Source organism: Vespa crabro, chromosome 6 (genome assembly GCF_910589235.1).
Source record: "Vespa crabro chromosome 6, iyVesCrab1.2, whole genome shotgun sequence".
In the NCBI taxonomy this organism is placed as follows: Eukaryota; Metazoa; Arthropoda; class Insecta; order Hymenoptera; family Vespidae; genus Vespa; species Vespa crabro.
The window spans coordinates 5,601,557-5,619,338 of NC_060960.1; the positions used below are offsets into that span (position 1 = coordinate 5,601,557).

Below are 17,782 nucleotides of genomic sequence, written 5' to 3' on the forward strand. Positions count from 1 at the left end.
ACTTTGTCCTTTACAATAGCGTATCGTTAAAATGAAATATTAATACGAAATCATTTATGGATTATAAATAACGTTTATAATTTATTCGAGACTGCTATCAATATTATTAAACTATTTACAAGGTCTATCGACTAGGATTTACAAATATAAATGATGAAACTTCTTCTTTTTTTTCCTGAATAGACCATAGAAAAATATGTTTATAATTTAAGTATGATAATTGGTCGGTGTTTTTAATTAAGTCCATGTATTTATACAAATACACGATGAATACTTTGTTTACTTTACTTCGAATTATAATTAAATGTGTATAAATGAAATATCTTTTGTTTAAATATTGTAAGATCTCCCATTGTCTGTCCTAATAATAAGATCGATTATAAATCACTTAGTGCCGTCGTGTCTGCGTAGATGTGCACTTAAAGTGCCACGTTGTGTGAATCTTTTCTCGCAAATTTTACATTTGTACGGTCTCTCACCGGTGTGAGTACGTCGATGCTTGATTAAATACTTTCTCGAACTAAACGCTTTCCCACAAAATTCACAAATCTCAGGTTTCTCGCCTGTGTGTATTCTAATGTGGGTCTTCATGTATTGTCTTCTTATCAATTTCCCACAAACTTCACAAGCAATTTGACTCTCGCCCGTGTGCGTCCAAAGATGTTCCTTATAACAATAACTATAGAAAGTCTCGAACCCACAAATATCACACTTGTACTTCTTCCTTGTACCAGGTTGACTGTGAATTTTCATGTGGCTCCTTAAATAAACTCGATTGCCGAATGATTTATGACAGATTTCACAAGTGCACGGTTTGTCGTCGGTGTGAACACTCATGTGAGTTTTCAAGGTCGCTTTCAGATAAAATCCTTTGTTGCAGATCTTACAGAACTCAGTGAACTCCTTGTTGTGACGTCTGATGTGAATTTTGAGATAATACTCGGACGTAAGCTTGGCCCCACAAACATGACAGATGTGTGGTGCACCATGAAGTGTCTTGTGTACGTTCAAATATTTTTTCTTCTTAAATACCTTATGACATATGTTACATTCAATCGGTCCAGAACTCGGTTCGGCTATCGATCTTTGCTTCGATTTTAATTTCGTTATCTTTTCTCGATTCTTTTGTTTCTTTCGTTCGATTATATCCTTGCAATGTGTACGTCGATGCTTTATCAATAACAATTTTTTAACAAACTTTTCACCACAATTGTCACATTCGTATTTCTTTTCAGCCATACGCAAAGCTTCTCGTGTTCTAAGTATCGATCTTTCAGTTCGGTGCACCAACAAATTCGCTTCCGTCTTGAATTCCTCATTACAGGATTCACATTGATACGTAAAATTAGAGTCGTTAGTGTTTCCTTGTTGTAGAATGATCGTAGATTTATCATTTTTTGCGTCTTGCTGACGTGATGATCTCGTTCGTACTGTCGTTGCAATACTTGTATACCTGTAAAGACGAGAAAATCGATTGATAGTGGATTACGGAATAGTTATTGATTTGACTTAACGATGCCTTAAATGTTACTTTTATTAATTATTTCTGTATCTCCCTCCCCTCCCCCATCATCGCCCCTTCCCTTAAAATATCACTAGATGGATGCCTGTAAAAATGAGTGAAAATTCTTGTATATTTCAAAGAAGATAATTATTCGGTTCGTTAAATTATTATATCGGTCAGTGTATATTATCCTTAATATACAATTTGTATTATTACTTACTTCGACGTATTTGAATAGTCTTCAATCGATGATGAATCTTAAATCCTTTTCAGAGTATTTCCATTTCTTCGAGAGACTATAATAATAATATGGATTCTTTTGATTGTTGTGATTGTTGTAAATATTATAAAAAACATGTTACTTTCAATTGTCGAAAGTATTATCAAATCTTAATTGATAAGGAACTTTCTTTGGTATATAATCATTTAATAGAAAAGAATACGGATGTAATTTTATTCATGATCTTCTTTACATAAAAGCAGGTCATATACAAAATATATATGAATATATATATATATATATATATATATATATATATATATATTTATCTGTGGAAAGAAATTTTTCTAATAGTTTCTTTTTTCTCGCCACTTCGAAATTTTGTGTACTTTGACATTAAGATAAATTTTTTTGTCAAATAATTTATACGTTTTCATTATTATTATTATAATTATTAATAATTATGAATGAATTTAATCAATTGAAGTTATCTGTCAAATAAAAATAAATATTATTAATTTAAATCTATTCGTGCATTCAAAAATGTACGACATTATAAATATAAATATTCACGATCATAAGGCACTATAATTTTTCATTTTTCAGGAGAAAAATTTATTCAACAAACATTCCTATTGACGATAGAATAAAAAAAAGTGGCTTTGAAAAATAATTGATTAATAGCTATGGAAGTAGGAACGAAATACGAGTACACATGATTCTATATCTAATATGATAACTAGAAGCAAAATTGAGTATTAAAGGTAAATACTGTATAATTAAAAGTTAAAGACAATATGGACGGCTCAACACTTGGAATAGGCCAAGTTTTAACATCAAGTCAAAATTATTTTCTTAATCGCAATAAGAAATACAATAAATAATCTTCAATAAAAAAAAAAAGACAATAACTTGGATAGACTTCATGATAATCATCACATAGATTACTACTTATCTTTTTCCTTAAAGATTCTCATAGCACGTAAAAATTGTTGCTGCTTTTTTTTCTTTTTTTTTTTTTTTTAAATAATTTAAAATAAAATACAATAAATATAAATATATAACATTATGTTTTAAACTTATTTTGTATCAGTATCAATACTATACTTTCAAGTGGTCCCTACAGTGAAAATCCGACGAATAAATTTACGTTTTCAACATGTAACGATTCAAAGAAAAATAACGTTAAAATAAGAGAAAGCTTAGATAATGAAATTTTATCTAATCATTATTATGAGACAAGATTTCGAGCCAGTCGTTTAGTATTATTTTAACTCGGCAACAAAATCGTTACAGTATCCAGAGCTTGTTGTTGCTCATGTTGTTGAAGTTGTTGATACTGTTGTTGTTGCAATTCCCTTCGTTGCTGTTCCTGTTGTTGCCGTGCATTTTGTTTTGCATGAGTCTTCAAATGGGAATTCAACATGGTCTTTGAGGCAAAGGATTTGTGACAATAAGTGCAAGGATAAGGTCTGTCTCCGGTATGTCCACGCAAATGTACGACCAAAGTGGTACGTTGTGTGAATCTTTTTTCGCAGTGCGTACACTTGTGAGGTCGTTCGCCCGTATGCGTGCGTCGATGAACACTTAAATAGTTCTGTGATATAAAACCTTTTCCACAAAGATCACAAACGTGTGGTTTCTCACCGGTATGTTTACGCAAGTGTACCGTCAAATAAGTTTTACTGGAGACAGCTTTACCACAGATAGGACAGACGTATTCATTGGACGGTCCTACGTTACCATGAGTCTTCATATGCACCAATAATACTTGTTTCCTAGAGAAACGCTTATTACACAATTCGCAATGATGTTTCTTCTGAGGTGGAACATAATCGGGCTGATGTAGTTTAGCGTGTAATCTAAGACCCTGACGATATCGAAATGTGGCGTTACAAATTTCACATTGAAATGGTTTTTCGCGAGAATGCAAAAGTTGATGATCTTGATAACTATTACGTGTTGTGAAACCAAGGCCACAGATCTCGCATTGATACCTTAACTGAGGACCGTGACGTTTTTGATGAATAACGAGACTAGGTCGATGTAAAGTGACGTAATCGCAAGATTCGCAACTATAGTTCTTTTCCGGTATCGCGTGTTCCTCCTGATGTTCTATCAGTGCCAGTGAAGTTGGATAATTGCAACCACAGTGCTCGCAAACGAACGATTCGTCCGGTACCTGTTCATGACTTTGTAGATGTAAAACTAAAGTGTGCTCGTCCACGAATACGTCGCCACAGAAAGTGCATCGAAGTATTGTTTCCTCGGTCATCATTATTTCAGCATTTTCCATCTTCGCTACGTCCAATGGATCATTGATCAACGGGTTGCTGCTTTCAGGGCTAAAGACGTTTTTTGTTTCGTTGATACCGCATTGCTGTTGTTCCTGAGCCTGATGATGTATCGTGATCTTTGAGTCAAAATATCTGGAAAGAAGAGAGACACAAATAGGAATCAATCAATGATCTCGTTCTCCATCAATCTTTCGTACTTTTGACTTTTCTTCTTTAAAGGGAGTCTTACGTCTTAAGCAGGATATTTACAAGGATGGTTGCCGAATACACGAAATCGTTTTCATCATTGGACTATGAAAAGCTTTGATAATTTATACCATTTTTTGTTTGTTTGTGTTTAATCAATAATAGTTCTCCTTTCTCTCTGTGCGTACCTGTGTCTCTCTTCCCGCATTTAAAACTTGTGTACGTCGTGAGGATATGGAAAAATACTTATTTACAAATCGAGGAAAAGAAATTGTATCTCTTACGTTATCTTGTATATTTATTTATTCATCGTAAAGAGTAGTTTAGATCTGTTTAGCCATCTATTATCACGAAACTGAAAAATATTTATTAATAGTGTTAAATAATATATAAAACTATATATAACACACGATGATTGAAGAAATAAAACGAAAATTCTTTTCATTTCTTTGATATAGTAGATATCCTAGATACGAGTGATTACCATTAGTCGATAATCGCAAGTGACTTTACCGACGCGCATTTTAACAGTAGAACACTTCCTTTTCTATTTTTATTATTAAAATTTATGATTCATAACTCTTCATATTACGAACTTAAATTTAATAAATAATACATATTCGTGTATATTTACGATATAACATTTACGATAACTTTAATCCGACATAAAAGGTACATCGATTGGCGATGAAAAATGTTTTTAACGATAATTCACCACAGATTATATATATATATATATAAATAATTATATACATATAATTATATCATTTTTGTTCCTGCAGTCGCTAAATATCAATTAATTAGGTACAAATGTATAAACATTTTTATACTTACATTTTGTAACCACTTAGTGTATTATAGCGGTAAGATCTGTACCGCTTGCAGTCATGAAAAGCACCTAAATTTGCCGACAGTTTACTTTTTTCTTCGACTATCATGTTACTACGCGGTTTAAACCTAAAAACGTCTTAAATTCGTGTATATATATATATTTATATATTTATGTATATATTGCACGTTTTAAGTTAAATTGCATTTAAAACTATAATTCCCGATTCGTCTAATCTCATAAGTTGCGTACATAAAACGCGTATTCCTTCCAATATATTTCTTAGTTTTAATGCACATGTTGTTTTAAGATTAATAAGAAAAATTAGGCACATGTCTTAGGCACGTTAAACTACAAATGAAATTTTAATATCCTATACAGGTACGAAATACCATTCTCGCGAGTAACTAACAAACTCGAGCGAGATAATTACCTAAATGTATATTACTCTGCATTCTTCATTAATATTTCTGTTTTGTTATTTTTTTTTTGTTGTTCATTTTTATCTAAACATATATTTCAATATATGCCTCTCGATTTCAACGATAAAAATTTCTCATTCGATTGTATAATAATATAATAGAGGCATCTCAAACGATATCACAGAGATCATATTTACACTATAATCTAAGTATTAAATAATTATCTAATTCTTTTACGATTTTGCACTACAACTATTACAACCTGTTACAGTCTATATATAACTTTATCTTATAAAGTTAAGATTGCTATATAAAAAAACAATAATACCAGGTACTTTAAATATGTAATTAATATAAAAGAAACGTTCAAATTAAATATAATTTCAAAATTAATCTCTTCATTAATTTTTCTTACCTTGAACTTCCTTATCTTTCCATACATACATATACATATACATATATATATATATATATATATATATATATATATGTGTGTGTGTGTGTGTGTATGTATGTATGGAAATATATACATATATATTATAGAAATATATATATATATAATAAAGAGATCCTCAATGCGCTATTTTCATTATAAGCTATCACGAGAAACAACTCTTTAGATAGAATATCCTTTTCAATGTTTCTTCATATGATTGAGCATGATAGTTCTCGTAACGAATCCCTTCCCACAAAGCGTACAAGTATATGGTCGTTCTCCAGTATGATATCGACGATGAACCGTGAGGGTGGACGCTTGAGTAAATGATTTACCACACATAGCGCATAAATAAGGCCTCTCGCCGGTGTGAATGCGTTGATGAACGACGTAATATTTGCGATGAGTAAAACCCTTTCCACAAACATCGCAAACCAATGGCCTGGATCTATGTACAGCCTTATGACTGGTGAGGGATTCAATGGTGGCAAATTGTTTCGAACAGGAGTCGCAAGGATAAGAGGCCGTTGTCAACGATTTGTTGGCATTAGCAGCGACAATCGTTGTAGATGGAGGACAACCGACAATAGAAGGGTTAGTCCCGGTAACCGTAAGGGTAGGATCTGTTAAAGAGACGGCATTGCTGTCTGCTGCGAGTCTGTCGTTGATATCGATGCTAGGCTTGTGAGTTTTAGCATGATGATTGTAAAGATTACGTGTCTCGAAACGCATGAGACATCTAGGACAAGAGTAAGGTTTCTCTTGTCCGAGTTCGTGCATCCTTCTATGACGTTCCAATAGTGTACGGTATCGAAAACTTGCTGGACAACGATCACAGCCAAAGGTTTTCTCTACGTTGCTTGTAGCAGCAGCACCGGCAGGTACAACGACGGACATGCCGGACATCAACCCGGTAGCAGAATTTGCACCGCGAGAGGTAGGCACGTTCGACGAGGATGCACCTAACACCGATGAGGAATGTGGTGCGATCTCGTGCGTCGTCTCGTGCATTCTTAGGTGCGCAAGAACGAAGAAACTCCTTGGGCAGACGGAGCACGAGTATCTCGCCGTAATTTCGACGTTTTGTTGCTCGTACTCCGGCGGCCTTGGGTGACTCGTTTTCACGTGATAATTTAACTTCAGAGCGCTACGAAACTCAAGGCCACAGGTAGGACAGGAATGGGACTCCGGGAGGACGAGCTGCGACTGATCCATCAGAAGACCACCTTGATCCGGATAGATCATCGAGAGATGAGATGGTATCGTTTGCAATGTCGCTGAGGATAAGGTCGATGGCATCATCGACGATTGATTCGAAAAGATCGAATTTGCCTGGAGAAAATTACAACCGATCGCCGTCATACCGGCCTCTCCCGTCTCGGGTGAAGGCGACGGTGAGAGTATCTGACGTAGCATCCCCGATAATCCTCCGAAGGTTTCGCCACCCCCTCCTCCTCCTCCTCCTCCTCCTCCACCTCCTACTCCATCCCTGAAATCGACAAAAGCCAAAGATATTGCGGCAAAGAGAAAGAACCTTCGGTTAACACGCACACGGTGTGCCTTTTGTTTCACATTTGATTCTTCGTGTTCTTTTGCTTGCTTTGATCTTGCAACAGACAGTGAGCCAAAAAACAGAGATAGGTAGATAGATAGATAAATAGAAATAGAAAGGTAGAAAAAAAAGAAAGGTAAAAAAGATTAGCTGCTTGAATACGTGTTTCTCTGTGTTATCCGCGTGTATGTGTATCCGTGTATGTGTATCATTTCTGCAAAGTGATCATCGTGCAAAGTGCATGAGTGTTGCTGAATTATTTGGAAAAAAACAAATAATAATAATAATAATAATAATAATAATAATAATAATAATAATAATAATAATAATAATAATAATAATATATATATAGCTATAAAATACATGAAAAACGAGAGCACATGTGCGAAGTAAGTTGGAAAAGTCACTGTCTACTTTATCGACCCGAGATTAACTTATGATTAGCTCGAATTGTTATATTTTATACGAGAAACTGCGAGGGGAAGAAGATAGTGTACATGTAGAGAGAAGGATGAGAAGTAAATAGAGAGAAAAATAAGAAAATAAATAAAAAAAAATAAAAAATAAAAATAAAAAACAACACAAAATAGTACAAAAACTTTGCAGCATGATCCGATACTAAAAGCGAAATTTAAAAAAAAAAAAAAAAAAAAAAATGCCCTTTGGTCTTCTTCAATCCTTGAAAGAGATAAATATTTAAAAAATATGTTGAATATAAAATTATTTATTTGAAAAGGGAAAAAAAAAAACAAACAAACAAAGCCTCACCTTTGATATGCCATTTCTTGAGTAATCTTCGACTGGTAATTCTCAAAACGGACAGCTCCATTAATTTTTTCTCATTTATACACTTATACTCTTCTTTTCACTGCAACCTCGCGACTGAACACGTAAAACGTACAAAAGGTACGTCTTAACGTTTCGACGACGGTTTACAGAGTAATGTAACAGTCAAATGCGCTCACATTTCTGTTGAAGGGGGAGGCATAAAAAAAAAAAAAAAAAAAAAAAAAGTAGAATAAATAAATAAATAAATAAACATATACACAGGACAAATCGACGGAGACGACGTTAAATTCGTAAAAAATTACGAACGAAATCGTCATCGCAAAACACATTGTTCCTCGCTAACCTCGAAAAACGGAAATACGTTGAAACTCGTGCGCTATTATCGCTGCCAAATGAAAAATGGCGCGAAAGCGCGATAACGCGCGAAATATAAATATCTTACATAAATTAACGTTTGGCGCAAAAAATGCAAGCCACATGTGTATGAAATTAACGTAATTTCAAGCTTTAATACGAATAAAATTAATGGGAATGCTCGTTCTTTTCCCTGTTTTTTTTTTTTTTTTTTTTTTAACCAAACGAGCAAAATTCAAATAGACGAGTATACTCGTATTGGTCGTTGCAATCGAGTCAAAACCACGTGTTAATTAATATCCCAGCGTCAAGACGATGAACAAAATAAAGATCTAACGTCAAAAAAGTGACGTCACAATCGATCACCGTCTTCGAGATATAAATATTAATTATGTAAAACAAATGTATGTATGTTATTATGCACATGTTGAATATATAACATACTTAAAAAAAAAAGAAAAAAAAAAAGAAGAAAAAAGAAAGAAAAAAAATAGTAGAAAAAGAAAAAGAAAAAGAAAAGAAGAAATAATTACAAACTAATAAATACTAATTGTCTCGTAGATTAACAACATAGATTGAAGAGATACTCGCCTGAAATAAGAATTTCTCCACGTAGAATCCTAGTTTTTTAGAGCGACGTTACACACTAGCTGTCTCCTCTTCTCGTCTCTTCCTGAGATTTCTCTAGCGATTCTAGTGTCACGTGTGACTTCCTCCGGAATTCTCGTCGGTTAAAATGTGTGTATGTGTCAAGGGATACGTTTGATATTTTTTTTTTTTTTCGTAATTTCTTTCTCGTTTTTGCAGATTATGATGCACTATCATATTTAACCCCTTCGTACTTAATAAAATTATACTTATAGAAAACGTATAATATATATATCGTGCATTAGGAGACGAATATATCTCGGACAAATTGACGTGTCTCCATGTGTATTTGAAGAGTCGTCGTTGTATCAAGTGATCGCACTTAAAATATCGAGCACAATAAACGAATCAATGTGATCTTTGATTATAATTGTAAAAGCGGAGGCATTCGAAAGCACGATAATAACGATATATATATATATATATATATATATCTATACAGACACTGTATATATATAATATATGTATATACAGTCGCATCGGTAAGTAAGTTAACGACACAATTGTGCACAAAAATTAAAGAAATGAGTAGAATAATATGTTCAATGATTTAATACTTATATATACATATATAATTAGTATAAATATATATATATATATATTTAATATATAATAATACAATGAATAAATGAATATGCAAAAATAATATAAATTTTCATATGTAAAAAAAAAAAATGACTATAATGGATAGTGTCAAAAAGTAAGTTAACGCGTCCTACTTTTTCTAATATTTTAAAGTAAATTATATTAAAATATTTTATATGAAAGATAATCTTTTACGTCTCGTAAATGGTATATTATAGATTCATTTTTCAATTATATTTAAACTAATCTTGTTCCGTTTATTGTACGATGAATCAATAAAATTGATTTTGTTTTTTTTTCTCTGTCATTTATAGTGACGTTCTTTAATAATCCCACAAATACAAGATCGAATTCAAGGGCAAACTTTGTGGGAACAATATTTATATTGTCTTAAAAAAAATCTCATTATTACCTTTATGTTTAGACGATCATTGTTCTGTTGGAAGACATAATTATTTTTTTTTGTGCAAAAAGAAACAGATCGTTTTACAACATTTCTACGTATTTTTTATTTAGAATCAATGATGACCAAAGTTTCCAATATTGTGTATACTAAAACGCGTCATAACGGAGCCCACTTCCATGTTTAATAACTATTTTTAGATACCACCATTTTAAAACTTTCATCGCTTTTCCGCCAAGCATACACTATTACCGTCTATTATTATTAAAAATTTCAATTTTCGACTGAATCGTTGTATTAAATAACAGATTACTAAAATTCAATTGACTTATGTAAATAATCGAACGATTATTTCGAAAAACACTTTATAATCCGCTTTATTGAATCTATCTTTATCTACCTCTAAATTATCTTTTATCTCAAGAATAATACGGTTATCATCACGCGGCGTTGTTTTGCATTTCCTTCATATTCTTCGGCAGAAACTCAACGGAAATCTTTCTATCTTTTTATAACACTTATATTTAATAATTTATATATTCTTTAATTTTCATTGAGGTTAATAAATATCCTTCTTTACCGCGTTACAAAAATTCTCAATCTTATTTTAGCAAATCGTTCTTCATTTCTTGTCATGCTCAACGAAATATTAGTCATTATTATTTCATAGTAGGTTATAGGTACTAATAAAAGTACTGTTAGTGTTTTATTGTCCTACGAAAATAAGTAACAATAAATGTTGCAACGGTTATACACAAAAAACAGAAAAAAAATAAAGAAAAGTGATACGATAGTTAACTTACTTTGCAACGCGTTCGTTCATTCTGAATTAAGATGCATTCGTTCATTCTGAATTGACGACATTTTATAATTCTTTGAGAATTTTTTTATTGAAAACAAATACCATCTATAATAACAGATTACGATTAATGATATATCGTTCAATACTGTCATTATTAGTATAACCAATATACGACTTTCATTATTTTTTTTTACCTAATTAATAACTTTAACGCACTGTGTTAACTTACTTACCAACGTGACTGTATATATATATGTATATACATATATCTATATATATAATCGAACGATATTCATAATGTATTATTGTGGAAGAACTTGGCGATAATTATTCCTCCGATCGACCAAGCGTTCTTAATAACGAGCGTGAACGATTAAACTTATACATATTCAATCGGTTTGTGACTTTTTGATCGACCAATATGACGGTCGTGTGCGGCATTTTGTGCCTTCACGTAAGCGTGGGTATATTAATATCGACAACATGTAAACATTTTCTTTCTCGACTGGACAGAGAGCTCCATGAATTTTCTTTTTTTTAAATCTTAAAACTCAATCTTCTCATATTCTGAGATTATTGATCTGTGGGATTTGTAAACTTAAAATAAATTTATATGAACCCTCTGTCCATTGATCGTACACGTATATACAATATCTAAGATAGTGATCGTTTTAATGAGAATTATAAAAAAAATTATATATGTAAATCTCTGAATTATACTTTGTAATTTAAATGTAAATATCATTTGTTTCTTTCCCTTTAGAACGAACACCATACACATGCGAGAACATGTAACTAGAGGAAGGTATTTAGCAATTTGAAATTTGTATTGAATATACTTTTTCGTATATAAATTTCCTTTTTTTTATTTAAGTTATATTTCTATATAATATGTAAATTAAATATCATAATTCTTCTTGTATAATTATTGCTTATAAGATCTTAATCAAATTGCTAAATATCCAGAGCCAAAGGCGGTTGTGGTTAGTGTAAGAACTTACCTTGTGTTTATGGAACTTCATCTCTTAAAATATATATATATATATTTTTCTTAAATACCGATAAAATTAATTCTACTAATTTATATATATATATATATATATATATATATATATATAATAAAAAAAATAAAAACAAAAAAAAAAATAAGAGAAATAATTTTCATTATACTAAAATCCGTATAAAAAGTAATATAGAATTATTTCATCTACATATTTTTTGCACATAATTGCAGTTCAATGAACATAGCAACGTAAAATAAATAAATAAATAGTATATAAATAATTCTTAACCTTACAGTGTGATTGAAATATAATATTTCTTTATATTGAAATAAAAAATTTATTTTTCACTTAAAATCATTAAATTATTTGATCTGAAATATTTATTTTTTTATCATATAAAAGGCATAATTTGAAATGAATTTAATTTCGATTAAATATGTTCAATGATTCAATGGTTCTTATATAAATGTTTGCGTGATTGTTTGTGATTGCCACAACTTATACACCTTTGACCCTTATATAATTAAATTAGATAAAAAAAACTCACCCAGATTTGGGATCTCCGTCTGTACTTTGTTGCATTGCCATTTCAGGCATCTCAGTAACCTTCTGTTGTTGAAGTCCCGATGGGCCAGCTTCATCGCAGGCTAATGAAACATTTACAAATGTTGTTGGTTCGATGACTCTGCTATTGTTAGGATCTTCTTCACTTTCTTCTTTAACAGGTAGGCCTTAAATGCAAGTACAATGTTCGTTTTGACAATTGAAAATATTCATACGAAAATATTATTTGGACTTGAAAACAAGCAGATAATATTTAAAAAAAAAAAAGAAAAAAAAAAAGAAAGAAAGAAAAAGAAAAAAGAAAAAAAATTACCTTCTTCTCCATCACATTCATCTTCTGAGTTTTCTTCTTCTTCACTACTCTCCTCCTCCTCTTCATGTTGATTGCTTGTATTTGTTTGACTTTGTGTGATTTGTTCATGCGTAGACTGAGTACTTGTACCAGGCATTTCTTGCACAGAACTACCACTTGCGTCCATAGGAACTGAGGTTATTTGTTGTTGATTGGTCGTGGACATCATCATAGGCATACTCAAGCTGATGTTGTCCATCATACCTATACCCATGTTGTTTTGATGCCCGCTTACTTGCTGCATCATACTTCCATCTAATCTGTTTCCACCGCTTGGATCTGGTTTCATAACGTTCTATATAACAAAGAAAAAAAAAAAAAAAAAAGGAAAACACATGTTAATCATTAATTTCATAGAAAAAATATCACGTTATATATAAAATTAACAATCCATAAGAAAAAATGATTTACTATACTATATTTTTGTAAACACACCATATACAATGAACCATTAAATGGACAACAAAAGAAGAAAAAATATTATTTGGTGAACTTTCACTTAGAAATGGAAATTTAAGTATTTTGTCCACTGCTTATAGCAGTAGTCAAGGGAAACATACAAAAGAATATCCAAAAAACAAAAAAATATCTATATCTTCTAATACTCGATCGATAACATGCATGCTATCTATTATTATAATTTTTTTTTGTCCAACCATAGAAATTAAAAAATTTCTATAACACCCGACATCAGGGCATATTAATTACTTACTTGATTCAGAACATTTGTAACATAATCTGGCTTTTCTTCTAATCCAACTTCTCCCAGCCATTGCAACAATTGTTTTTCCGCATTAACCGATGTATTCCAAAATTGATAAAATAATTCTACTTTATACACACAGTCATCACATATTTTCTTAGGTAACTTGTCTTCCCTATCGACCTGTAAATAAAAAAAAAAATTGATAGAACCAATGAAAGCTTTAATATATACAATTATACTTTGTTTCGATTTTTAATTAACTGTGATTAGTTAATATTTTCATGATACGTGAGTATTAAGTGAATGAAGGTACTAGAAATAAATCGATTTTATCATATTAAACATTTCTATTTTGACCGTTTCGAGTATGTTTATACAGCGCTTAGATCAGAATAGTCTCTCTTCTACGATGGAAATTAAGACGTTGCATTGAAAATGAAGAAAATGTAATATAATTCGTATTTGCACAAAAATGAGCATACTTTTTAAATAAACAGTATGCATCTGATTCAACAAAATGTCGAAAACATTTGTACGATCAATGTCCCCCATTTCAACGTCGCCAAAGTAAATATTCCTTGAAACGATTATTCTACGCTTAATATTAAGAAATGATTTAGTAATTATTCAATACGAATCGCATAATGAAAATATGTGAAACTATGAGTCGTTAAAAAAAAAAAGCGCGGCAAAAGTATCGAAAAATTCCTAGGACCATGAGCGAGAAAAAGATGGAGATATATATATATACATAAGCAAGCGTAAGTTAGATAAAGATAGATAGAGATAGATAAATCGAGAGAGAGAGAGAGAGAGAGAGAGAGAGAGAGAGAAAGAGAGAGAAAGAGTGAGAGAGAGATAGAAATGAAAGGACGTATCCACAGCATAACAGCCTCAGCATTGTTGGACCGCCTTAATTTCGCTTAACGGCATTCGAGGCGCGTGTCGAGTCTGAAATGTGTTTGCATCTGGTAGAAAATATACCGGGAGTCCAAAAAGTCAGAACATTGATATAAGTTCATCGAAGTGGTAAGTCCGCGAAAGAGGCGACAAGATGGCGATTTCTTTGCGGAGGGAGGGTCCACGGTACAATGTAGACTATGGCGCAGTAGGCTTACCTTGACCGGTAGGCAGGCGGTTATCTTGAGAAAAATTTGCCTTACGTCGCCCTCGCCCTCAAATATCGGCACGGAGACGCGGTCCTTCACGAGACAGAGTCGACACAAGTCGAGATAGTCGAGGGAGGACATTTTCCCGTGTAAAACGCCAGCTCGAGACGCAAAAGCCGCGCCCGTAGACGCGAACACTCTTTCAACCAAAGCCGGAGAAGACCTCGGCGTCGTTCGCATACGCGTCGTTTCCTCCCTTCTACGTTTCGCTTACGCTCGGTATTTTCCGTAATGCTTCGACTAACTTCGGTACTCTTCGGTTCTCATTCGTAACTCCACCGAACGTCCTATGTATCGATCGCAGTAGCTTCGTGATTCGTTAGTCAAGCCAACCGCCTTAACACACGAGGCTTATGGAAAACGACGCGTATCATTCCTTTTTCTCTTCGTCCTACTTTCCACCAATAGCACAACTTCTTTGGCGTAACACACTCTGCGCGCTTTTTTCAAATTGCCAATCGAGTTAATTATTAAATTTCTTTCTTTTTTTCCTCCTCTGTTATATTATAATATTTTCCCTTTTTATTCCTTAAACGTTTCTAAATTACGTTTATTCGATCGTATAAAATTATTTTACGATTTATCTTAAATATTAATAATAAAATATATATAATAATTACGATGTATTTATGTACGTAGAAGTAAAAGAAAAAAAAAAGAGAGAGGAAAAAAAAAGAAAGAAAAGAAAAATAATATTAATTGAAATATCGTAGCAAAGGTAATGCTAAGGCGAAAAAGGAAGAAAACGAAGGAACTAGTACGTATCCATTTCGACTCAATCGATCGAACAGGTGTTTCAGAGGTTGTCCGAGTTACCGCTGCATATTAAGTTTTCATGCCCTATTACTCCGACCCTAGGATATACATTTGCAGATATACGATCGAATAACGTCTGTCAGCGACGATTCTGTCAAAGTTTGAGTGTGATAAATCATCTATGTTCTTTACTAGTGCCGTCGTTCACATATGAATTTATATAATTCTTAAAAATAAAAAGAATAATTATTAATAAAAGCGAAAAAAATTAATTATTAAATGACGATCGTATTGAACAATGTTTAATGAAATAATAAATTTACGATATTGTTACGTAATTAATGAATAAACAAATGTAACATTTATTTATTTATTCTTAATACTTTATTCCGTAGGATCTCGTAAAATTAAGCACGTACAATGGCTCAACAATGGCCGCACGAAATCGTAGGAGTAGGATAAACATAGTACCGTCACGTTTCTTTGTCATTGCGACTCAGCAAGTAACCTCTCTCGATACTCTGTTAAAGATATCAATGACCTGTCCTGCCCTTTCCAACTTGCCTCGAGCCTTGTTTTTACATCCTCAATACTCGTACACTATACATACATATGTATGTATGTATGTGTGCATACGAAAATCGAATGCAAAGACTCAGATGTGAATTTTGATTGATGATCTAAAGATCATACGGATTTATTTATATGTTTGGGTTACGTAAAAAGCACAACTAATTTTTAGATTAGAAAAAACTGCTTTATTGTGGCAGAGCACATGTATTTACGTATAATATGTATATATATATATATATATATATACACATATATATATATATATACACGTGTATACACATATACAATTTAATACTCGTATTTTATATGTATGTGTATATACACACATACATATATACATATATGTATGTATATATATATATATATATATATATATATATATATATATATATATACTAGCATATAATTACGAAGTCCATAGTAATTTACAAAGTACGATCCACTTAAATGTCAGTACACGTGGCGGTGTGTGCAGGCAGATTTTTGGAACCTATTTCGAATCGCACGAACGCGTTTTTTTTCGCCTTTATTCCCTTTCCCGTTTTCTTTTCTTTTTTCTTTTCTCGCTTTCTTTCTTCCATTTCTTTTTCTTTTCATTTTCGCCTAATAATTCAGTTGTTTAACTCGATGTTTTTACAAGATTTATTTTACTTTATTTATTATTACGTACTAATCTGTATATGTATTTATGTATGTATGTATGTATGTATGTATGTATGTATATATGTATGTATATATGTATGTATTTATGTATGTATATGTATTCATGTAAGTTTTCCCCGTTCCTTTCTTTATTTTTATCTTTAATATAATTATTCGGCGTGATGTGTTATCATTGTCATTTCATTTTGTTAGACTTTGTGTGTGGTCTTTTTGTCTTCCTTTCTTTCTTTCTTTCTTTCTTTCTTTTTTTTTCATTTTTCTTTTTTTCCATTATTATTATTTTTTTTATTTTTTTTATTTTTTTTTATTTTTTTTTTATTTAATTAAATAAGAATTACATGAAAGTGAGGGATATGTGGTCTCCTTTCAGATTTTTGTTTACATCGAAATCGCTCATTAAGGCGCGCGCGCGAGCTGAAAGGATTATATATTTTTGTTTTAAATTCTCTTCATTTGCTTTCATTCGTCTCGTTCGTTCGTTCGTTCGTTACCTAATAATGTCTGTTTAACTGTCCTCCTTTATCTTACAGGTAATTATATGGATACTATTATAAATACGTAATGTGTGTATATGTGTGTGTATATGTGTGTGTAGATGTGTGTGTATATGTGTGATTATGTGTTTGTTTTATCTTTTTACAAGTTTTAGTTTTTCAAACTAACGTATATCATCGATTTCTTTTTTTAATTCCTTTTTCTTCCTTTTCATTCTTTCATGCTTTATTTCTTTCACAATTGTCGGGGAGAGGAAACCGAACGATGAGTTTTACTATTTCTAGCGTTTATAATGAGAAATGTTTTTGTTGTTTCTTTTTTTCCTTTTTTCTTGTTTTTGGTTGTCTTTTTGTACAAACTATCGGTCGATAATCCATTCGATCGAAATAAGAACCGTTAATAATTGTTAATAAGTCTTAATTATATCTGAACATTTTAAATACAAGGTTTGGAAGATCAATTAATATGGTTTT

At 31.8% G+C, this 17,782-nt stretch overlaps 1 protein-coding gene across 2 annotated transcripts; it reads right to left on the reverse strand.

The window, feature by feature from the left end:
* Positions 1–53: 53 nt before the first annotated feature.
* On the reverse strand, positions 54–15,189 carry LOC124424848 (zinc finger protein 557-like). Of its 2 annotated transcripts, none has more exons than XM_046964386.1 (5): positions 14,772–15,170; positions 13,660–13,833; positions 12,909–13,242; positions 12,579–12,762; positions 54–1,453 (listed from the first exon to the last, which is right to left on the reverse strand). In XM_046964386.1, the coding sequence occupies exons 1-5, from the start codon at positions 15,000–15,002 to the stop codon at positions 385–387; spliced, it is 1,992 nt and encodes a 663-aa protein (XP_046820342.1). In that variant the 5' UTR covers positions 15,003–15,170; the 3' UTR covers positions 54–384. The 2 variants fall into 2 exon arrangements, with proteins under 2 accessions (XP_046820342.1, XP_046820341.1); XM_046964385.1 differs by lacking the exon at positions 54–1,453 and adding an exon at positions 2,266–4,153 and having other exon boundaries at positions 14,772–15,189.
* Between the last annotated feature and the right edge of the window lie 2,593 nt (positions 15,190–17,782).

Coding starts and splice junctions, on each gene's coding strand:
- LOC124424848 (XM_046964385.1), bottom strand. CDS start 15,002: ATGCGAACGACGCCGAGGTCTTCTCCGGCTTTGGTTGAAAGAGTGTTC. Junction 13,834..14,771: donor CCGCCTGCCTACCGGTCAAG/GTAAGCCTACTG, acceptor TTTTATTTACAG/GTCGATAGGGAAGACAAGTT. Junction 4,154..12,578: donor GACGGAGATCCCAAATCTGG/GTGAGTTTTTTT, acceptor TCTTCTTTCCAG/ATATTTTGACTCAAAGATCA.